Raw genomic sequence first — 24,581 nt, 5'->3', positions numbered from 1 at the left:
CTCAGACTTTACGATCTGCTTGGGAAGTTAGATACTAAATAAAGAAATACAAAGAAAATTTGGATCACAGGATTATAAAAATCAATACATAGGTAAGTGATGAGATCCCTAAAATCATGCCCTACTCTACACTGGGGAGTGATGGGTTGAGGGTGGTCAAGAAAGAGAAACCTAAAGGTCAAAGTCAGCCTGGCAAAGAGAGGAAGGAACATTCTGGACTTAGGAAGCAGCATGTGCAAAGTTCCCGAGACAGGAGACAGTTTGACATCCTATAAATCATATGATTAGCAGGAGAAGGGACAGCTGATTAAACTTAAGAGAAAAAAAATGACTGTATTTAAGAATTTAGAGATGAACTATACAAGCACAACAATATGGTAGCATTTAGTATAGGGGCAGATAACCTTGCATACTGGCTTCCCTGGTCGCTCCAATGGTAGAGAATCTACTTGCGATGCAGGAGACCCAGGTTTGATCTTTGGATTGGGAAGATCTCCTGGAGAAGAGAAAGGCAACCCACTCCAGTGTTCTTGCCTGGAGAATTCCATGGACAGAGGAGTCCGACGGGCTACAGTCTGTGGGGTTGCAAAGAGTTGGACACGACTGAGCAAATAACACACAACCCTGCATACATCTTACAGCCTGAGAGCTGCACTGAAGGACAGGATAGAAATTGATGCCTGTAATATTTAGTCTGAGTCATAGGGGGATGCATGAATTATGTTCAATGAATTATGTAGTAAGGCATTTTAGAAAGATTTCCTTGCACCAACCACATTAAAGTTTTAAAAAGTCATTTCTGTATTTAAAGACAGAACTTTCACCATCTGGAGAAATCACTTACAAAAAGATAATGATTCCTTGATGGCCCTGGATAAGTGACATAATACTGTGTTTTCCTTTTTCTTTACTTGTCTATTCCTTTTTAAAGCTTACTGCTTGATAAGGAGGTAGCCATGAGGGCATGATTTTTACTAAGAGATGATATTTATTTATTTTGAAATAAATAGACTTATGAATGGATTTTTATAATCCAGAATCCAGTGCTAAATTCATGTGGATTTAACACTTTATAACTTTTCAGTATTATCTAAAGCATCTGTAGAACTCCAACAGTGCCTTCTTCTGGACACTAATCATTTGCTTTTAACTTTGAGCTGCAGTCAGACTGAGAAATTAATTGAAAATCTTGATGATAGGGTCTTCCCTGGTGGTCCAGTGGTTAAGAATCCAGCTTGCAATACAGGGGACACAGGTTCAGTTCCTGGGCAGAGAACTAATATCCCACATGCAACGGAACACCTGACCCCATGCACCACGCTAGAGAGTCTGTGCTCCACAACCAAAGATCCTGCATGCCACAGCTAAGACCCAGTGCAGCCAAATAGATATTTTTTAAAATCTTGTCGATATTTAAGAAGTACATATATAATATTTTAGGTCTTTGTGATTTTTCTACTTGATCTTCTCATTAAAGGATTGCATAAGTTTTTCCATGAAGGAATACCAGTCCATTTGACAGTTTGTTGTTATTGAGTCACTAAGTCACGGAGTCCGACTCTTTTGCAACCACTTGAACTGTAGCCTGCCAGACTCCTCTGTCTGTAGTCCTGCATATATTTTACTAGGGTTGCTATATTCTCAAATATTTGCAAGTATGACCAGTGTTTTCTTCATAGCCAGTAGATTCTTGGAGAGAAGAAATCATGAATTTCCTATCATTTCTTCACACAAATAACCTAGCATGTCATTTATAGTATAATCAATAACTTATGAACTGATTATTTCATTGATTTAGTTCTTAATATATCTAAATTTTCATGGGTGAATTCAATTTAAAGAATCTTTTAAAATGTGAAACCTGAAGTTATAACCCTGGTTGATTCAGTTATTGGAACAGTTGTCCGAATTATTATAGACCACATGAACTGGTTTTTGCACCACTCCAGTCCCTTAATTTTCATTTTCTCTGCCTCAGAGAATTGTCACAGCTTCCTAGCTGTGACTCCATCAATGAACTACAAGTCAAAATTAATTCGTGTCAGAATTTATTTAAAAAGGTGGTCATTATGGAGGCTGAGGCTAAACACCTATTGGAGAAGTGTATGTGGGTTTTAGTTAGTCCTCCTCTCGGTTTACATGTATTTTTCAGGATAAAATAAAGCAGGTTTTAGTGGATACTGCCATGCCTTTTGTGTTACAGATGCCAAGTTCTGCAAAAGAAAAAAAAAATAGAGACCCTATCATGTCACTACATGTAGTAGTCCTTTCAGTGATTATAAATTTTGTAGATTTTTTTAAATAAAGGGATCAATATGTTAATGAAGAAACAGAAGTACTATTTGGGGAAGGGGGATTGGCCTACGTTATGGTACCAGCGTCATGAACATTCTTTGTCTGATTAGACTGTTGTGTGTGTGCACTCAGTCATGTCTGATTCTTTGCCACCCCATGGACTGCAGCCCACCATGCTCCTCTGTCCATGGAATTTTCCAGGCGAGAACACTGTAGTGGGTTGCCATTTGCTTCTCCAGGGGATCTTCCTGACCCAGGGATCGAATCCATGTCTCCTGTACTCTCAGGCATATTCTTTACTACTGCACCACCTGGGAAGCCTGAATAGACTATAGGTGGAGCACCAAACTCATATACTGCTCTGAAGAAAATTTCTGAACATGCTATAAGCATAAAGCTGTCAGTGCCCCCCCCACCCAAGTTATCACTGGAAGAGACATACTCTGTCTTGTTACACTTTTCCAAAATTAGGGGACTGAGATGTGACTGATGCTCCATCATGTTCTCCAGATGGGCTGAAGTGGACAATGTCCATGAAGAAGATTTGATTCCCTTGGGGTGCATATGTTACTGTTTCTCAGTTCTTCCACTTCCTGGTGGTCTGACCTTGTATGTTCAGTCTAGAGCAGAGAATGACTCTTAGTAGGTAACTTGAATCTTGCTAAAATGGGCCCTTTTTGGTCTGACTGCCCACTCAGGAAGACCCTCACAGAAGAGTAAAGCTTCATTTTGTCTCTGGACAGAGATGACGGGTTTAAAAACTGATGAAGTCAACTGTTTCAGACAATTGGTTGCATTTTTTTTTTTTTTTTTGATCAATGTTGAGGTTAAAGAGGATAATAGTGAAAGACTTTCTAGGCTTCTTTATGTATAATATGAAAGTCCTTTGCCCTTTCTTGAACTGAGTTGTATATTTCTGTTGTTACCATTAAGTTGTAGGAGTTCTGTGTATATTCGGTACATTAATGTCTTATCAGATATATGATTTGCAAGTGTTTTCTCCCCTCCTGTGAGTTGTGTTTTCACCCTTTGATCATGTCCTTCTTTAAAATATAGAAGTTTTAAATTTTGATGCAGTCCAGTTTATCTGTTTTTTTTTTTTTGTTTCCTATGCTCTTAGTGTCATATTCAAGTAATCATTGTCAAATTTAACATTGTGAAGCGTTCCCCTATGTGCTTTTCTAAGAGTTTTATAGTTTTAGCTCTTACATTTAGGTTTTTGATCCATTTTGAGTTAATCTCTGTATAATGTAAGGTGAGGGTCTAATTTAATTCTTTTGCAAGTGGATATCTGGTTTTTCCAGCACCATTTACTTTTTTATATTTAATGAAAACTAAATCTTCCTTGATTTGTTGACTTGATAGTACAGTCAGTATAATGTCTTCTAATATCAAGCAATGTCTTCTGATACTTTATCAGATGATAGAGAATAATAAGTGTGTATACACACACATTATTGAGTTAATTGACTAGACACCAGTAAACTTGGCAGGAATGGTAGATTATTCTATGAAAACAAAACATCATATGTGACTTTCTCTAGTCAATGATTTTGTAAATTTGATTTGACAAATGTGCATCTGAAAAACTTCTCTCAGCTTAACACTGGGTGGATATTTTTGTTTTTTTCCTAGGCATGGAAGAGGAGATGGTTTGTGTTACGCAGTGGCCGTTTAACTGGAGACCCAGATGTCTTGGAATATTACAAAAATGATCACGCCAAGAAGCCTATCCGTATTATTGATTTAAATTTATGTCAGCAAGTTGATGCTGGATTGACATTTAACAAAAAAGAGTTTGAAAACAGCTACATTTTTGATATCAACACCATTGACCGGATTTTCTACTTGGTAGCCGACAGCGAGGAGGAAATGAATAAGTGGGTTCGTTGTATTTGTGACATCTGTGGGTTTAATCCTACAGAAGAAGGTAAGTTCAGGATTTTGTGATTCACCCTGAGTTCTCCTTTATTACTGCATTTTAAAAGCCATTATAAAATTCATTGTTATTTCAGTTACACAATATATTTTTTATAATAGTAACAACATGTAGAAAAAGCACACCTCTCAATGTCTAGAGAGAAACTTTATGTAAATTTTAGAAGGAAAGACTATCATTGTGGGGCAATGTCTAAATAAGGTCCTGAAGATGACAAGAAGGCATACTTAAGATTTAAGAGTGTTTCTTGAGTTCCAGTGTAAATACTAAGTTAAACCTTAACACTGCTGATACTTGATATTTCAACCTATTAAAATAACATTTTCATGCAACTTAATTCTTCAGAAGTTTTCTGAACTGAAGTATAGTTGCTATACAGTATTATATGTCACAGCTGTACAATATAATGGTTCATGGTTTTTAAAGGGTGTGCTCTTTATAAATAAAATATTGGCTATATACTCTGTGTTGTACAATATATCCTTACAGCTTTTTTAATGCATAATAGCTTGAATCTCTTAATCCCCTTTGAATCTCTTAATGCCCTTATCTTGAGGTCCCTTAACTTTATCTTGCCCCTCTCCCTCCCCACTCCCTACTGGTAATCACTAATTTCATCTCTGTATCTGAGTCTGCTTCTTTTTTGTTGTATTCACTAGTCTGTAACATTTTTTAAATGCCACATTTGAGTGATATCATAAGGTGTTTGTATTTTTTTTGTCTGACTTATTTCACTTAACATAACACCCTCCAGGTCTATTTATGTTGTTGCCAGTGGCAACGTGACTTTTTCATGACCAAGTATTATTCCATTATTTATATTATATTGATGGTATATATTACAGTATATCATATCACATCATGATATAATACATTATATTCCATTATATGTATATATATAAACACCACACCCTCTTTATCCATTCGTCTAATAATGGACACAGGGCTTATTTTTAAACTCTATTGGGTTGTGGAGTTATGAAATAGCCAAGGTGACTATCAATACCTATGAAAAGAAAATTGAGAATCAGTCACAAAACATGATAAAAAAGGAAAAACATCTCAATTTACTTAACACAGATGCCCTATAAAGCATGTGGAGGAAGAAGGGACCTGAGTTTGGAAAGAGGTAGTGAAGAAAAGCTTCTTAGAGAAGACCAATTGTGAACTGTAGGCTTTTGAAGGAAGTAGTATTCTGTCTACATGAATGAAAGGAGGGATGCAGAACCTGCAGGCTTAGGGGCTAGGGAAGGATGCAATGGTGAAGTAGACTCCTCCTTGGTTGGAGAAAAGGACTGTGAATGATAGAGGCAAGGGAAGAGTTTCTTAAGTATCTAATATTTGAGTGCCTGTCCTGGAAGAACCGATGGCAAAAGTCATGTACGGATGTGAGAATTGGACCATAAAGAAGGCTGAGTGCCAAAGAATTGTTGCTTTCAAACTGTGGTGTTGGAGAAGACTCTTGAGAGTCCCTTGAACAGCAAGGAGATCAAAACAGTCAATCCTAAAGGCAATCAGCCGTAAATATTCATTGGAAGGACTGATGCTGAAGCTGAAACTCCAATACTTTGGTCACCTATAGTGAAGAGTCAAATCTCTGGAAAAGACCCTGATGCTGGGAACAATTGAGGGCACGAGGAGAAGGGGGAGACAGAGGATGAGATGGTTGGATGGTATCACCAACTCAGTGGACATGAGTTTGAGCAAACCCAGGAGACAGTGAAGGACAGGGAAGCCTGGAGTGCTGCAGTCCATGGGGTTGCAAAAAGTTGGATGTGACTGAGCAGTTGAACAACAACCTGGAAGAATTGAGTGATTAAAGACCTCAAGAAGAATTTTACAGGTGGAATTCCTCTTACAAATAGCTGTGAAAAGAAGAGAAGTGAAAAGCAAAGGAGAAAAGGAAAGACATTCCCATTTGAATGCAGAGTTCCAAAGAATAGCCAGGAGAGATAAGAAAGCTTTCTTCAGCTATCTGTGCAAAGAAATAGAGGAAAACAACAGAATGGGAAAGACTAGAGATCTCTTCAAGAAAATTAGAGATACCAAGGGAACATGGGTTCGCTAAAGGACAGAAATGGTATGGACCTAACAGAAGCAGAAGATATTAAGAAGAGGTGGCAAGAATACACAGAGGAACTGTACAAAAAAGATCTTCATGACCCAGATAATCATGATGGTGTGATCACTCACCTAGAGCCAGACATCCTGGAATGTGAAGTCAAGTGGGCCTTAGAAAGCATCACTACGAACAAAGCTAGTGGAGGTGATGGAATTCCAGTTGAGCTACTTCAAATCCTAAAAGATGATGCTGTGAAAGTGCTGCACTCAACATGCCAGCAAATTTGGAAAGCTCAGCAGTGGCCACAGGACTGGAAAAGGTCAGTTTTCATTCCAATCCCAAAGAAAGGCAATGCCAAAGAATGTTCAAACTACAGCACAATTGCACTCATCTCACATGCTAGTAAAGTAATGCTCAAAATTCTCCAAGCCAGGCTTCAGCAATACGTGAACTGTTAACTTCCAGATGTTCAAGCTGGATTTAGAAAAGGCAGAGGAACCGGAGATCAAATTGCCAACATTCACTGGATCATCGAAAAAGCAAGAGAGTTCCAGAAAAACTTATATTTCTGCTTCATTGACTATGCCAAAGTGTTCGACTCTGTGGATCACAATAAACTGTGGAAAATTCTAAAAGAGATGGGAATACCAGACCATCTGACCTGCCTCTTGAGAAACCTGTATGCAGGTCAGGAAGCAACAGTTAGAACTGGACATGGAACAACAGACTGGTTCCAAATAGGAAAAGGAGTTCGTCAAGGCTGTATACTGTCACCCTGCTTATTTAACTTATATGCAGAGTACATCATGAGAAACGCTGGGCTGGAAGAAGCACAAGCTGGAATCAAGATTGCGGGGAGAAATATCAATAACCTCAGATATGCAGATGACACCACCCTTATGGCAGAAAGTGAAGAGGAACTGAAAAGCCTCTTGATGAAAGAGGAGAGTGAAAAAATTGGCTTGAAGCTCAACATTCAGAAAACTAAGATCATCGCATCTGGTCCCATCACTTCATGGGAAATAGATGGGGAAATACTGGAAACAGTGTCAGACTTTATTTTTTTTGGCTCCAAAATCACTGCAGATGGTGATTGTAGCCATGAAATTAAAAGACACTTACTCCTTGGAAGGAAAGTTATGACCAACCTAGGAAGCATATTAAAAAGCAGAGACATTAACTTTGCCAACAAAGGTCCGTCTAGTCAAGACTATGGTTTTTCCAGTGGTCATGTATGGATGTGAGAGTTGGACGTAAAGAAAGCTAAGCGCCGAAGAATTGATGCTTTTGAACTGTGGTGTTGGAGAAGACTCTTGAGAGTCTCTTGGACTGCAAGGAGATCCAACCAGTCCATCCTAAAGCAGATCAGTCCTTGGTGCTCATTGGAAGGACTGATGTTGAGGCTGAAACTCCAATACTTTGGCTACCTCACGCAAAGAGTTAACTCATTGGAAAAGACCCTGATGCTGGGAGGGATTGGGGGCAGGAGGAGAAGGGGTCGACAGAGGATGAGATGGCTGGATGGCATCACCGACTCTATGGACATGAGTTTGAGTAAACTCCGGGAGTTGGTGATGGACAGGGAGGCCTGGCATGCTGCGATTCATGGAGTCGCAAAGAGTCGCACACAACTGAGCGACTGGACTGGACTGAACTGAACTGATGGAGCTGTCCTGACCTTTTAGATTCCTTGTCTGCTTCTCCACTTCTCTTCTTTTTAAAACAAACACTAAGAATCTGTGTAGGGGACTCCAGTATTAATATAGGTTTGCAGAGCCAAAAAGTAGAAATAAAGGTGGCCCGAGGTCTTTGACCCTGTCATCTTCATGGTTACACTCACATCGACAAGTGTGCATTTCCAAATATATGTACTTAGGAGCACTGGAGATTTGGTGAGGGGTGGAAAAATTGTATTAACAATCAACATCAAGATTTGGATTGAAGTGAAACAGTCATCATCTCTAATTAGCTCAGGTCAGCACACCCTTTCCTCTCTGGCCAGGCAGCCCCCAGGAGAAGGAGGCTTCTAGGACTGGGATTGGCCCAGTGGGGAGGGGGGAGCCCCTGCTGAGGGACTCCAGAATGCTCAAGGGAAAACAGCACTGAGAAAGGGAAGGAGGTGACTGATTTAGACAGGAGGCTAATGACAGAGCACTTCAACAGAGTTCTCCTGATTAAAAGCCTCAAGAAATTGTTGGGCATAAGGAATTAAAGCTTTGGTTGTTTTTGTAAAGTTACTAAATATGTTCCCAGTTCAAGTGGACCTGTGGGTATTATTTCTTAATCCAGTTAAACTCCTTTCTTGCTTACATACATGGTCTGTAGTTGAGTGCAGTGGAGGATTTTTAAGTTGAAGTCACAAATGAGATGGCTCTTTTTTTTAATTTTTTATTCAATGTATCTTTTATTTTTTAATTTTATTTATTTTTTAAAACTTTTTATTTTATATTGGAATACGATTAACAGTGTTGTGTTTCAGGTCTGCAACAAAGTGATTCAGTTATATATATACATGTGTCTATTCTTTTTCAAATTCTGTTTTGTGTATATATATTTTTTATTTTTCATTGAAGGATAATGGCTTTACAATATTGTGTTGGTTTCTGCCATACATCAACATCAATCAGCCATGCGCTGTGCTGTGTTTAGTCACTCAGTCATGTCTGACTCTTTGCGCCCACCAGGCTCCTCTGTCCACGGGGATTCTCCAGGCAAGAATCCTGGAGTGGGTTGCCATGCCCTCCTCCAGGGGGTCTTCCCAACCCAGGGATCAACCCATGTCGCCCACATTGCAGGCAGATTTTTTACCGTCTGAGCTACCAGGGAAGCATAAATCAGCCATAGGTATATATACATGTGTCCCCTCCCTCTTGAGTCTCCCTCCCACCTCCCGTCCCATCCCACCCGTCTTAAGTTGTCTCAGAGCACTGGCTTGAGCTCCCTGGGTCACACGGCCAATTCCCACTGGCTCTCTACTTTACGTATGGTAATGTGCATGTTTCCACGCTGTTCTCTCCTTTCATCCCACCCTCTCCTTCCCCATCGTGTCCACAGGTCCGCTCTCTATGTCTGTGTCTCCATTGCTGCCCTGCAAGTAGGTTCATCAGTCCCATCTTTCTAGATTCCATAAATATGCATTTGTATATGACACTCTTTTTCTTTCTGCCTTATTTCACTCTGTATAATAGGCTCTAGGTTCATCCACCTCATTAGAACAGACTCAAATGTATTCCTTTTTATGGCTGAGTAATATTCCATTGTATATATGTAACACAGCTTCTTTATCCACTCATCTGTCAACGGACAACATGGCTCTCTTTTTAATGGTTATTTAACAGCCAGTCAGTAATGATAATGATTTATTTAGACACTGTATAATGAATGGATTGTCAGCTAAAATAATTTAAGTATTTGTATAGTCTTTGTGTCAGTGTTGTTCTTTTACCTGCTACCTTTTCAGTTTAGAATTTGTTTGGGGGGGTATGAAGTCAGACTTGTGTTTCCATTGGTACAGATTCAGCTGATCTGAAGACTCCAGTAGGTGTTCTTCTGTCTCTCTGTCTGTTTTCTTTATAATTCTCCTAGTTAACAAAGGATATTATGTGCCCTCTTGGTACATTCTTCGGTCAACGAATGTGAGTGTGTGATTTTTTAGAAGCACTTTCATAGGGTGGTTAGAGTTGACAACCCCCCAGATGAGAATGTCTAATGCTCAGATATCCCAAATTAGCTTTATAAGTGTTAAGGCATAGAGTCTGGTTCATTTGTCCACTGTAGAATGGTTCTTATCATCTGGGAACTTGATGAACACCCACCCAGTCAGCTCTAGGAAGTAGGTAAGTTTTGTCTGCTTTAGAAAACTGATTCATTAATCTACCCAATTATTTGAGTTTGCCAGGGATCTGCTAGGCTTTGGGCATTCATTCAACCAATATATGTTAGGTGACTAGTTAGGGAGACAGATGAAGTATTACAGGCAGAGAACTGAGCATCTTATGAGAGAATATTCATACCCAGAATAATTCATTACAGTTAATAAATATTCTTGCCTAGAGAATCCCATAGACAGAGGAGCCTAGTGGGCTACAGTCCATAGGGTCAGAGAGTCAGACACAACTGAAATGACTTAGCGCGGCACGACACAAGTTATACGCATATGTGTCTGTGTGTGTATACGTATGTTTATATTTATTTATATGTCATACTTCAGTATATATTAAAATATTAATATGTAACCTATATTAGTATAGTTGGTATAATTAGTATAATCTATATAATTAATATAATGTATTATATAATATATAATATAAAAGTATATATATATATTAAAGTGTGATACCATGAGAGTGTGTAAATACACTTCTTACCTTCATAGAGTTTACAGTAGTGCATGCATGCTAAATCACTTCAGCTGTGTCCAACTCTTTGTGACTGCAAGGACTGTAGCCCACCAGGCTCCTCTCTCCATGGGGTTTCCTAGGCAAGAATCTGGAGTGGGTTGCCATTCCCTACTGCAGGGGATCTTCCCAACCAGGGCATCAAACCCACGTCTCTTAAGTCTCCTGCATTGGCAGGCAGGGTCTTTACCACTTGCACCATCTCAGAAGCCCAGTCTAGTAGTAGAGGGGCAAATGCTAGGAAATATGATGCAGGTTGATAGGTGCTCTGCTAAACGGGAAAAAAAGCATAGAGAGCAGCTGATTTTTGTCTCAGGAGGGCCAGGAAAAGCCTCGGTAGTTTTAAATGGCTCTGTGACTATAACTGACACTGTACTGAGAGCTTAATTTTTGTCCTTAACGGAGCGGTTTCAGGGGCATTAGTAGTCAGAATCGATTACAATGCCTGTTTTCACTTCGTAAACTTCCTAGCATGGGGAGGGGGAAGTTTCAAAACTTGAAAGCCACCTTTCCAGTAGCAAAACTCAGATCCTTATAAAACAGATCAGAAGTGTATCTGTCTTGAGTGAAGCTCTCAGTTTGTGAACTTGTAATCTTCACAGTATCCATGAAGCGAGCGGTCATAAGAAAATGTACGATTAATCAAATTCAGTATGATTAATCAAATTTGATGTATATATGCTGAGTTGGTTACCAAGAATAGCTACGCTAATCACAAATGACTTTTCTGTTCATTAAAGCAAGTCCCTAAGAGTTTCAATTTGCCAATACTTTTCGATTTTTGATCCTGAGCTAACTCTGAATTCAACTGTGTTTATTTTTTCAATTCTGCAGTTTAGATATTTTACAAATTCATCTTGGCCATCTCCCAAATAACCACAGTTAGAAAGGTCTTACTAGGCTGTGTTAGAGACCTGAGTTTCTTGGAATAAATCAGTGAAAGATGAGCAGTCTTCATTGTGTCCTATCAGGGATCCACACAAATAGTTTATTTTGCTCCATAGTTTTGGTTTTTGATGCACAGGACAAAAACTGCAAAAAGGCTTTAAAGCCAACCACTGCATTTCCCTATTCATTTGTAGTAACTGACTTTGCTAGATGCCTTTTTAAAAATTCTGCATCTTTAAAGATTTGTATCAAATTCTAAACTACAGAGAACTGCTGTTATCCTTTGTGATCACATTTATACAGTTGAATATGACAAGGCAAATATCAAAATGTCTTTGTTCTTCCATTAACTTTACTACCTGCTTTATACTCTCATGCTTCCAGATAGATCTCACCCCGACTCATGAAATAATAGGTGCTTTTGTCTTTACCTAGATCTGTCCCCTGAGCCCTGGGCTCTTCCCTTTCCAGACAGCCAAACTTGCTTCCACTCTTGGCTTAAAATTAATAACACAAAATGATTTTTCACTGTAACTAGTTTCAGTAGACATGAAAAGAAATAGACTATGCTTGGCATTACAGTCTGAGAACATAACTATCCCCGATCCCTAGGAGAATAACTAATTTTCTCCTGAAAACAAAAGGAAAGGGGAAAAATCTGACCTGTGTTTTGATTCCAGGAACCTCTCAAAATATCGTTACCATGTTATTTCCGCCGCCCCAGGTGACCATTGCTATTATTGAATACTCAGAATGCTGGCAGGCTGAATCTGTTTTTCAATTCTAGCTCATTGCACTGTGTGTGGTTCCTATGAATGCTTTTATTTAGTAGTCTGGAGACTTAGAAACTAATTTCTTTTGTTTTTCTTGGAAATGTGCAGTTTTATTTTTGTTTCTACACTGAGGTGGAAGCTATAAAATCTGCTAAACAAGTGCCAGGAAACTCAGCCTTAGGGCCGAACACAACTTGGTGCAAAGGCTCCTGGTCTCATTTCAGGTGCACGTTTAAAAAATTGCCTCTTAATCAGTTGAGTTGCTTTTCTCAAAATGCCTGGGTAATACTGGATTTAAAAAAAATAATGTCGAAAAAAAAAAATAATGTGATTCTCTGATATTCCTCCTTTTAGAAAAGTGGATAAACTAATGTGTGAGAATATGCACCTGCTCCCATTTCTGCAAAGCACTGCTTCTTAATTGGGGAACTTAAATTTCCTTTTATTTACTCTTTTACTCAGCTATAACTTAATTACTGTGAAAGGTACAGTTCAATACAGTGTACAGTTCAATACAGTTTTATTTATCCATTCTGTATCTATATGTAGAAATAGAAATCTGTGAAACTGGACACTCAAACCAAGAAATGGAACAAATCCAATCCCCCACAAGGTTTTCTCATGCGTCTTCCTTGTAAAAACACAGAAAAAAGTTCAAAGCAACCATTATTTTGCTTCTCTCACTACAGTTTTGCCGATGCTTGAACTCAATAAAACCATTGAGGCTGACTTTTTTCCAGTAGTAAGTCTGTGAGACCCATCCATGTTCCATGTGGCATTCTACATCCTATGTAGCCCTCCACTGTGTGAATATATTGTAAATTATTTTATTACCACATGCTTGGGCCTCCCAGGTGGTGCTCGTAAAACCTGTCTGCGAATGCAGGAGACATAAGAGACAAGAGTTTGATCCCTGGGTCGGGAAGATCCCGTGGAGGAGGACATGGCAATCCACTCTAGTATTCTTGCCTGGGGAATCCCATGGATCCCATGTAGCCTGGCGGGGCTGGAGTCCACGGGGTTGCCAAGAGTCAGACACGGCTGAAGTGACTTAGCCTGTAAGCACCACTTGCTCAGGTGGGGTGTGTCAGTAGTTTCAAAATCAGAGGGTCTTGTCATGTCATTTTTGTAACAGTCTCCCTTACCAATAAGAAAGAGTGTCATTGCTTCCCTGGGCTTAAGCACATGCTCCATTTGGTTAAAAAATATATTATTTTGAATATTTCAAGGCATTATCTGGGCACCCCATCCCATCTTGTGGGAGGGACACTTACTCCAGAGGATTATGGTTCCAGAAACCATAATGTGCACAAAGGTAAAAAAAAAAAAACCTGTGCATTAAGGTAGGGATCCTGTGACCCAATCTATTATTTGTGGTTCTCCTCAAGAAGAATCTACTCCTGTTCACTGAAAACTTGTTAAGACTTAGCAGTCCTTATGAGCTTTCTAAGTAAAATTCAACTAAGAGTTTGCTACAGTAGCTTATTGGGCCTTTACTACATGCTAATGATTCTCGTCATGGCTTCTGAATTAAGAGACAGGAAATAATTTTACACACAGAAGCACACCCTATGCTGATGTTTGATTCCCAGAAACATGATACTGGTATTACTTAGAAAGATCAGTAAGTCAGAAACCCAAGTGAGGCAGAAAGTGATAAACACAGTCTGCTCAACTACTCATAGGGTCGAATGGGGGCTAATGCCATGTCTTTATAAGGTCAAAGAGAAGGTTCTTCTTTCAGACCAGTTGGTTAACTTTGGCTAGAAATCTTCTGTTATAGAATATCTAGACACCATGTCATACTGGCATTGAAATGTACAGAGTTGAGTATGTAGTCAAATTACTATGAGTAAAATCATCCCAAACACTAAATGTTGAAGATGGTCCATTATCTGAGTCCCAAGTTATTAATGCTTTTGGAACGATTGGGATTGCTGTTCACGGCTGTTTGAAGGTCTTTTCTTCCGTAAGCTTGCTAATGAACATAATGGAAGTTTCTCTCTGATTCTTGCCACTTAGAAGTATACCCAAGTCTTCCCCATATCATGAACAAGATAGTAAAACAATCCCCATCCCTTTTTTTTTTTCCCTCCTTCCAGAAAATTGAGAGACTCTTGCATCATTCACAGGTGGCAGAAATGGAAGTTTAAAAATGAAACAGTCCCATTGTGTTAATAAAAACAAGGCAAGACAAAACTGATTGCTTAGATGGGTGACTGTTTTCCCACTTAAGATGAATCACTCCGTTCATGTAGTATACAGCCATCCAGTGTGGTTTCTGCTATAGGAAAAGTGTATCCATGAAAGCAACCACCTGGAAAAGTTATTTTAGGAATTACTGTGGAAAACTAGAATTCATACTGTTTTCTACAGTAATGTTTTTGCTGTGTTTGGTTTGATTTTGTTTGGTCAGAAGTAAACACTGAACTGGATTGTACAATTTCACCAAATCTCTGTGGTAGAAGAAAGAAGTATGTGAAATATACTTGTAAACACACCCTTATAGGGTACATGGGATGCAGCAGCTACTCTGATCTCTCTGCTGCTTTTCTCGCCTCAGTGTTGTATGTATTTTTCTTAAGCTCTTTAAAGGTAAATATTTTTCATAGTTTTCTGAAGTTGAACACTGCACAAGGATTTACTCTGATTCACTGAAAAATCTGTGGCATTTTAAATCCCCTTGAATAAATGTCTTTATATTTGTAACAGAATCAAAGCAGTAAAAATTTCATGAGGTTTGTTATAAACACTATAACCAACATCAGACATGATGAGGTTCATGTGAGTTCTCGTGAAATTATGGCATTATCTCATATAAATGTTGGAAAGTTTTATTGTTCCACCATCTTCTGTTCTGGCCTTTCATAAATAAGAATGAATGAATGAATTCCTGTCATAAGTGAACGTCACTTAGTCATGTCTGACTCTTTGCGACCCCATGGACCGTAGCCCACCAGACTTCTGTATCCATGAGATTTCCTCTCAGGCAAGAATACTGAAGTGGGTTGCCATGTCCTTCTCCAGGGGATCTTCCCAACCCAGGGCTTGAACCCACGTCTCCCACTGAGCTGCTGGGAAGCCCAAAGATGACGATGAAGTGAAGTGAAAGTCACTCAGTCATGTCCAACTCTTTGCGACTCCATGGACTATATAGTCCATGGAATTCTCCAGGCCAGAATACTGGAGTGGGTAGCCTTTCCCTTCTCCAGGGGATCTTCCCAACCCAGGGACTGAACCCAGGTCTCCCACATTGCAAGCGGATTCTTTACCAGCTGAGCCACAAGGGAAGCCCAAGAATACTGGAGTGGGTAGTCTATCCCTTCTCAAGCAGATCTTCCCTACCCAAGAATTGAACGGGGTCTCCTGCACTGCAGGTGGATTCTTTACCAACTGAGCTATCCGGGGTGAAAGATACAATACTCGAATGTTATTATTCAGGCTTTACCATTAGGATATGAGCTTCTCTGCCTAGGAAGAAGAGTTTTGAAATAAGTTACTTAATCCTGGCTGTAGTGCATATGTGGATGTTAATGTTGAATACATAAAGACCTCATCAAAAGCATGTGGGCTTATTCTATAGAATTCAAAGAAGATAGAACGGAGGTGTAGCCCTTCCCTAGGGAATTGACAGACCAAATGACCTGCCTGTTATTCTATTCTGTAGAACATTTTAAGTCTTCTTACCATGTTTTAGCATCTTTAGGTAATGTTCTGTTGTGAAAAATCTGTTTCAACCCAACCTTTTCTGTTCAAATATAAACAGATTTGTATATTTGAATATGAGCATTTATCCTTTTTCCCTGGATTTATAGCCTCTTATTGCTAACCAGACTAACAGAGTTTTTCTCCTGGGTCCTCAATAATTTCCTTGGTTGTCAGTGAATACAGTGAGATTTTTTTCTAGGCTTTCCAGTTGTTTTCAGATTACTTCATATTACACAGTTTAGCTCTTTTCTTATGTCTTCTCAGAATGCAGTTAAGTGTTTAATAAATTACTACTTTCTCTGTCGAATGCTTTTGCATGAAAATACTACAGAAATCCAGTAAATGGAAAATAAGGCTATGAGCTGAGGGAAGAGGTGATACCTTAAAGAAAAGCTGTTTCCTTAAATGTGAGTCCTGGAACAAGACTGGTCAGTTGAGAGGTACAAAGAAAAGAATGAACAGCAGAATAAACATGGGAGAAGAGCTGGCCCTGGTGTACACAGCATCATGTGCCTGTAGATACCATACAATAAAGTGGGTCTCCTTAGAAGGCTGGCTTGGCTTAGAAAGGTTGGCTTTTCCACTTGATTATCATGGGGAAAAAAATCTACTGCTACTTGTGCTAACATCTCCATTCCCAATAGCCTCAAAATCAAAGTTTTCAAGGCAATGTTAACCATGGCTTTTTTTTGGTGGCATATGGAATCTTAGCTGCCTGACCAGGGATTGAACCCAGGCCCCAGCAGTGAAAGGACTGCCAGGGAATTCCCCACTGTGGCTTTTTTTTTTTTTTTTAAGAGCATCTGGAAGAAAGACCCCTATCTTCAGATCTCTTTTAATGAGAACCAATAGTTTTCTGTATCAGCATTACCATTTACATGGTACAAATTTTAACTGACCTTGTCCTAGTTTATCCAGGTTCTCTGTGTTTCAGCGATTTACCTCCGAACTTTCAAGTAGCTGTGTTAAAGAAACCTTAAAATGGGATGGACAGTGATGGCCACACTTGGGTTTTGCAGATCCTGTGAAGCCACCTGGCAGCTCCTTACAGGCACCAGCCGATTTACCATTGGCCATAAATGCAGCACCACCGTCCTCCCAGGGGGATGCCTCCTCTGCTGCTGCGCCGCCTCCCTATCAGCTCATCAGCCTTCCACCACACCTGGAAACCCTTGGCATCCAGGAGGATCCTCAAGACTACCTCTTGCTAATCAACTGTCAAAGCAAGAAGCCTGAACCCAGCAGGTAAACCATACGTGGTGTGCGTGCATCACTTAGGCCCCTTTCCTTGAAACGTTTTTAACCCTGATGTGAAGGCTTAAAAGAAACCATCTATAGAAGGTCATCTCTTAGGCTTACACTTCAGGGTGATGTTCCTCTGCTAATGATTTCTGATATTCAGGAGATTTTATTGAAGAAACACATTGTTGATCATTTTTTGGCTAAGAACACTCATGCCTTCATGGCTTTTTTGGAAATCTGTCTCCTGGGTCTTAGTCTTTGTTACGGACTCACAGTGTTACTTGCTTAACAGATGTCACTGATTTATAAATGGTGATCTTGCTCCATTTCTTATGTGATTGTAAACCAGCCAAGGGTCATCTTTTGTTTCTGAAGAAGGAGAGGAATACCTACTGCTAGAAGATTTTGAAAGCAAAACGATTCCATTGCAGTGAGTGTGTTGTGGTTGCTTTGAATCTGTGTGAGAAATTAATCACACAGGTAAAATCCCAATACAGCAAATTCTATGGATTAAACAAATCAGATGTTACTAAAATTTGGCAAAATCAAATATATTGCTAAAAACTTTGAAACTTTCAAATCTTCACACCTGGCAATGAAGCAGAGCTTACCACATGCCTTGACTTAACAGATTTTTTAGTAGAATGAAGTATATGGGTTTCAGTGCTTGACCAAAAGTATAAAACCTTTCCCCAAGCCCAAACTGTCACCCTTTTTTTTTATTTTAATGTGCCCCATTTTTTAAAGTCTTTATTGAACTTGTTACAATGTTGTTTCTGTTTTTTATTTTGGTTTTTTGGCCACTAGGCATGTGGGATCTTGGTTCCCTAACTAGGAATTGAACCCGCACCCCCTGCGTTGGAAGGTAAAGTCCACCACTGGACCACCAGGGAAGTCCCTCCCTGTCATCTTTATCTCTGCTCCCAGACCCCTCTCTTCTTCTAAGCTAATTATATTTTAATTGATTATTCTTCTTAGTTGATGTTGATAACTGGAAGGCTGGAAGTAGTAATAAGGTTTGAGCCAGAAACAGATGATCATGATGCCTGTGATACCATCAGCAGCTGTATGACAGCTCGTAAGGCTGCTGTTGTTCAGTTGCTAAGTCCTGTCCTTCTCTTTGCGACCCTGTGAACTGCAGCACCCCAGGCTTCCCTGTCCTTCACTATCTCCCCGAGTTTGCTCAAACTCATGACCATTTGAGTCAGTGATGCCACCCAACCATCTCATTCTCTGTCATGCCTTTCTCCTTTTGCCCTCAGTCTATCCCAGAACTAGTAATATTGGGTACATTTCTTGTCTTAATTTGCATTATGTAAGGAGGATGTGAATTGCATTGAAATATGAAAGATATTCTTTAAACATTAGATTCCAGAATTATTTTTTTTTTTAGATTCCAGAATTATTTTTATAACAAAAGAAAGATTTTTTTTTCATGTAGGAAATGACTGCTATTGGACCCTAGGATCATACAAACTCCTTATTCAAAAAATTTTACGTAGCATTTGTTAAGAGCCATAAATTAGTTTCTAAGAACCATTCCCTGGGATAGCGGAAGAAGCTCACAAAACTTCCAAAGATAAGTTTCTATATATTTGTTATAATGGGATTTTACCTGTAAAAGTAAAAAAAAAAATTATAAATCACAAGTTAATAATATAAAATTCTAACTTGATTTTGCTTGTTTGCTGTGAGAATTTAAAATTATACACTCGCAACTTTGTTGCATATGCTACTAACTAAGATTTTATTTTAGGGGAACTCTACAATTATTTTTCCATATCTGCCTTTTTAAAAGCCAACAGCTAAGTGACAGATTTCAGTACATTTTCTTTTTATGTAGCGTCTTTCATCAGTCTCACTGGTATCACGGCGTTCCCATTGTCACAGACATTATGCTCAAAATCATTACTCAGATATATTTTGTATCTGTATTTTGCAAAAGTGACAGTTTAATAGCAAATATTTGTGAAGTATCCACTATGGGCTCACCGTTTGGCTAGGTTCTACAAAGGTACAAACTAATGACATAAGATACAGCGCCCTCAGGTGCAGTCACCTTCAGAGTTGAAAAGTAAAGCATGAAGTACTTATAGATGAAGGCAAGATGTGAGCATTGCCTTGAGAACTATGTTTGTCCTGCAGGACTGAGCTCAGACTTCTGCTCCTCTAGGAGACCTTCCCCCAAACACCCAGGCAGGATTACATGTCTGGGTTTTCACAGCATCATAGTTGTGCCTCCGTGTCTCCAAGAATCGGAAGTAACTTGCTAATTGCATTTATTCTCCATTAAACTCTAAACCAGTCAAGGACAGGGAACTTAGTACTCATTGTATTTCTAGCTTCCTCTTCACGTTTGAATTAAATGAAGTGCACATTTTAGAATATGTGTTAGAAATTCCTAGAAAGGACAGCGCATGTGTTTTCGAGATGGAGGGTGAGACACTTCATAGGAGGAGTAGGCTTTGAACCATACCTGGTTGGTGGGAGGAGACCGTCATTAAAAATTTATGTTAAAATAGCCTAGGGGCAAGGGAAAGTGAAGATGAGAGCCCCCAGGGGAAGACAATAAGGAAGAGCGCATGCTTGGAGTAAAGGGTTCCATTGAGCAACCAGCAGGTCGTAAGATTGGATGTATAAGGTGGAACCAGGCTATTAATAATAGTAGCCTCAGTGCCAAGTAGAGTAGTTTGTGGGCTTTTTGTAGTTCCCGTAGACTGTAGGAACTCTTAACAGGATTTTCTCTGAATTAGATGAGTGACATGAAAACCAGGTTTTGAAAATATTGATCTTCTAACAGTCTTGGTCCTGCAGATGGTACCATGGATATATTGGAAGAGGGAGAAACTAGAGGAAAGAAGTTTACTGAGGAGGATCCAGTGTTGTAGATTTCAGCAGAGACCCAGACCTGAACTTGGGTGATGACAATGGGAACAGAGAAGGGGAATAGATAACTTGGGTAGAGAGGGACTTTGTGCCCAAGCGATGGTGGTGATCAAAGAGAATAAATCAAAGCCGATGGGGTTCCCAGTTTAGACAATTCAGATAAAGACATTTCTTGTCAAGGCAAGTCAGAAAGGGCCACCAATTTGAGAGGTACATTGAGTTTGATTTGGTACACATGAGCACGGGAACTCTGGGATAAGCAAGTGAAAATAAATTTGAGCCGTTTGCAGATATGGGACTCGGAGTTTGGTGAGAAGATGGGAGTTGTCAGCATTCAGTAGGGATGAAGTTACGGGAAAGGAGGATTTTTTAATGGTGTATGCAGTAAAGACTTAGAGGACTGTTTTCTGATAGTCACTTCCAGGTGGGGAGAGAGGAAGACAGGCTTGGTCAGTGAAGCAAGGGCATAATCAGTGAGGAAGAAGGAAAGCCAGGATATTGCAGTCAAGTCCCTGTGATACCAGCCAGGAGGGGAGAGTTTCAGTGAATAAATGCAATACCCAATGCCAGACGTTACCAAGATGTCGGGAAGGTATGACCTTGAAAAGAACTATCACAAGTTACTATTTTTTAAATATTGAGTTTAAGTTCCTCCAGGACTTTGAACAACACACATAGGTAGTTAAGGGATCTAGTTTAGCATTAAGGAAGGAAAAGCACTCTGATATTGGTAGCTGCATCTTGACTTACTCCCAAATTTTGTGATACCACAAAATACAGACTGAAAACACTCCCAAAGTATAAAAGACACTCTAATGAAATTTCTCAAGGTGAATTATTGTTTGGAGTTGGCTAACCCCATGGCTTGTATTTTGATCCTTTGATCCTATGACATTGGCTAAATATTTGTTAAAGAAAATTAGTAGAAAGGAAGATACACAGAACCTATTGAGTTGACACCTTGTAGATCACACTGAATTCATTCAATACCAGATCATCATTAGATTTGACAACAGAGTGCCACAGGTGAGCTAAAGAGCTAAGGATCACCTTGATAAGCTATTGGTATGAAGTTTTTGCATGCTCTTCAGAGGAAATGCTTTTCCCAGTGTCGTGTGCCTTAATCATTGACCTTCCTCCGAGTTTTGTACCTTTCTAATTCCAGTGCTTCAGGAATTGTGATTTTATGTGTGGAATTCATAGGTGGAGTTGAGGGTGTGGGCAGGTACAGAACAGGAATTAGGGAGAATGCTTTTGGTTTTGCGGTGGCGGTATTGTTCTCTGGTGCATAATCCTTTAAAACTCAGGGACATTCGTGCTTTCAATCTGATGGATCACACAGACGAAAAAATCGAATGAGAAAAAGCCATGGATTTTGATTGCTAAGCTAGAAGTATATTTACTAAAATGTAGTCCTAGGTCTTCACCGTGTTTTCTTTTCTGTCATTAACCATTTTTATTTAGAACGCATGCTGAATCTGCAAAATCCACCTCTTCGGAAACCGACTGCAATGATAACGTCCCTTCTCATAAAAACCCCGCTTCCTCCCAGAGCAAACATGGAGTGAACGGCTTTTTCCAGCAGCACATGATGTACGACTCTCCACCGTCTCGCGCTGCATCCCTCTCCGTAGACTCCAGCCTTTATAACCTGCCCCGCAGTTACTCCCACGACGTTTTACCAAAGGTGTCTCCATCGAGTACCGAAGCAGACGGAGAACTGTATGTTTTTAACACCCCGTCTGGGACCTCGACCGTGGAGCCTCAAATGAGGCATGTATCTATTAGTTATGACATTCCTCCAACACCTGGTAATACTTACCAGATTCCACGAACATTTCCAGAAGGCGCCTTGGGGCAGACGTCAAAGCTAGACACTATTCCAGATATTCCTCCGCCTCGGCCACCGAAACCGCATCCGGCTCATGACCGATCTCCTGTGGACACGTGTAGCATCACACGCACGGCCTCGGACACTGATAGCAGTTACTGTATCCCAACAGCCGGCCTGCCGCCCTCACGTAGCAATACCATTTCCACTGTGGATCTGAACAAATTGCGAAAAGGTCAGCACCGATTGGCTTCTCCCGGGTTAGAGGTTAATGATAGAAAATCTCTCTCTCTCTCTTTTTTTTTTTTTAACATTTTCTCCTGCAGTTTTTCTTTTTTTTTTTTTTAAGATGTTTTATTTGTTTTGTTTATTTATTTTTTAATTTTGCTGCGCTTTGCAGCAGGTGGGATCTTAGTTCCCCCACCAGGGGTCGAACCTGTGGTCCATGCACTGGAAGCCTGGAACCTTAACCGCTGGACCACCAGAAAAGTCCCCAAAACCTCTTTTTGTTCTTGGAAGCAGAGTGTGATGTTAAAGGGACAGTCCGTTTTTCCTTCAGCGCTGCAGGTATCCCCTGAGATAGCAAAGGTGTCAGAGTCTCAGTAAATCCTGGGAAGTGTGTGTGTGTTCGGCGTGTGCCTGTGTGGGTGTTCTGCTGTGAGGGAAGAAGAGGAGGAGTTTTACAGCCCTGCAGAAGTGTGGCCTTAGTAATACTTTGGGCATCAGGAAGCCTGCGCCTCTGTTTCTCCCTCTCTCCGCATCCTGGGTGAGCAGACCGGGGGCAGAGGAACAGGAAATGAACCAGCCACAAAGCCTTGCCGGTCGTGCCCCTTCCTGTATTTGTGTCCCATTTCGGCCACTTCTGTGCCACATCTGTTCGGCTCTGTTTCCTTCCTTCCCAGATCAACAGTTTTCACACTGTGTCTGCCAGGTGGTACTCAGGGCTCCGTTCGTTTCCTTCCCAGATAACAGTTTTTACATTATGTCTGCCAGTTGGTACTCAGTTCCAATCAAGTCATTCTGCTTATTGTTTATTTGGCTTTATTTATTTTTAAAGCTGTGAATCTTCTCTCTCCCCTTACCCCTAGTCATTTTACCAATTTCTGTACCGTTGAGTCTGGGTTAGATTCTGAGGTTCTTAGAGATCTGAAAATTTAAAAAAAAAAAAAAGCAAGTTTAAAAGGCACAGACCCTAAAAAGTATGTGCTGACACTTTGGGATTTCGTGATAGCGTTATCCAGTTGTTTTAAAGATGATGAAGATCTGATGTGTTGTGAATGATGCTTGTACCAATACTTGTCTAGCCATTCAGTACCAATTTCTGACTTAGTCCTTGAAGTGGCTATAATGTATCTTGAGGTAGTTATAAGTTAGTGAGATGTAAGCTGGACCCAAGGGTGCAAAAGATGAGGAAATAGAAGTATTTCTTTTTCCGTCTTTAGATAACCTGTCTCAGTGTCATAGCCAAATACTACTACTAGTTAGCCTATAAGTGTCTGTATTTTCTAGTTATTTAATGTTTCAATTTAAGATATTTTTCTTTGAGCATCCTTTTTAAAATTTATGTGTGTGAAGTGTGAATATATGAAAAGAGAGAGAGAAGGTCATGCCTGATTACCCTGAGAACTGGCAAAGATGGGGAGAAAATTGATAGTTTGTTCTCTGTTTTAGATGCTAGTTCTCAAGACTGCTATGATATTCCACGAACATTTCCAAGTGATAGATCTAGTTCCCTCGAAGGCTTCCACAACCATTTTGTAAGTATAATTGACCTTGGCATCATCAAATGTATTTCATCATCAAAACCTTTACACTTAGGGCCCTGAGACTAAATGAGATCCTGAAATAAAAGTCCCTTCAGATCCACATGAATAGGCATGACTTACAGTTGTATTTTCCTGTTTGACAATAGTTCTTGCTTATTAAAAGAAATGTATGTGTGTTTTAGAAAATCAAAAACATATTGACAGCGGGAAGTGTATCAAGTGAAGAACTGGATGAAAATTACGTGCCCATGAATCCCAACTCTCCACCACGACAACATTCCAGCAGTTTTACAGAACCAATTCAGGAAGCAAATTATGTTCCAATGACTCCAGGGACATTTGACTTTTCTTCATTTGGAATGCAAGTGCCTCCTCCCGCTCATATGGGCTTCAGGTCCAGCCCCAAGACTCCTCCCAGAAGGCCAGTTCCTGTTGCAGACTGTGAACCACCCCCCGTGGATCGGAACCTCAAACCAGACAGAAAAGGTAAGGAGAGCATGGCATGGCAAAAGGACCAGGGGTTGCCAGTTTAGATACGCATTTAACTGTCATTAAATCCAAAACAGAATCGGGACTAGTAATTCAGAAGTGTTTCACATTATCTTAGTCATCCACTTGTTTTATGGTGGTATTCCTTTTTAGAGATTAATAATTGTTATGTCATATGTTGATGCTGTATGTTTTTAAGTCTCCTATCTCTAGAGCAGAGGTTACAAACCAAAATATTCACCAGGATTGGCAAGCCGTGGAAGATAATTAGGAAAAACTGAAAAGCCCTTGCCCCATCCAAATGG

At 39.9% G+C, this 24,581-nt stretch overlaps 1 protein-coding gene across 10 annotated transcripts in view; it reads left to right on the top strand.

The window, feature by feature from the left end:
* The window catches only part of GAB1 (GRB2 associated binding protein 1), a 122,504-nt gene that overhangs the window by 79,923 nt on the left and 18,000 nt on the right, over positions 1-24,581 (top strand). For 6 of the 10 annotated variants that reach the window (XM_043485460.1, XM_043485510.1, XM_043485444.1 and 3 more), the window contains 6 exons: positions 3,931-4,225; positions 17,082-17,307; positions 17,654-17,734; positions 21,655-22,256; positions 23,693-23,778; positions 23,970-24,273. In XM_043485460.1, coding sequence (XP_043341395.1) covers positions 3,931-4,225; positions 17,082-17,307; positions 17,654-17,734; positions 21,655-22,256; positions 23,693-23,778; positions 23,970-24,273 — 1,594 coding nt within the window. The remainder of the gene's footprint in view (positions 1-3,930; positions 4,226-17,081; positions 17,308-17,653; positions 17,735-21,654; positions 22,257-23,692; positions 23,779-23,969; positions 24,274-24,581) is intronic. The other 4 variants (XM_043485482.1, XM_043485454.1, XM_043485472.1 and 1 more) reach the window with 1 other exon arrangement.

This window comes from Cervus canadensis, chromosome 1 (assembly GCF_019320065.1).
Source record: "Cervus canadensis isolate Bull #8, Minnesota chromosome 1, ASM1932006v1, whole genome shotgun sequence".
Classification (NCBI taxonomy): domain Eukaryota; kingdom Metazoa; phylum Chordata; class Mammalia; order Artiodactyla; family Cervidae; genus Cervus; species Cervus canadensis.
This window is presented reverse-complemented; position numbering and strand designations above follow the sequence as displayed.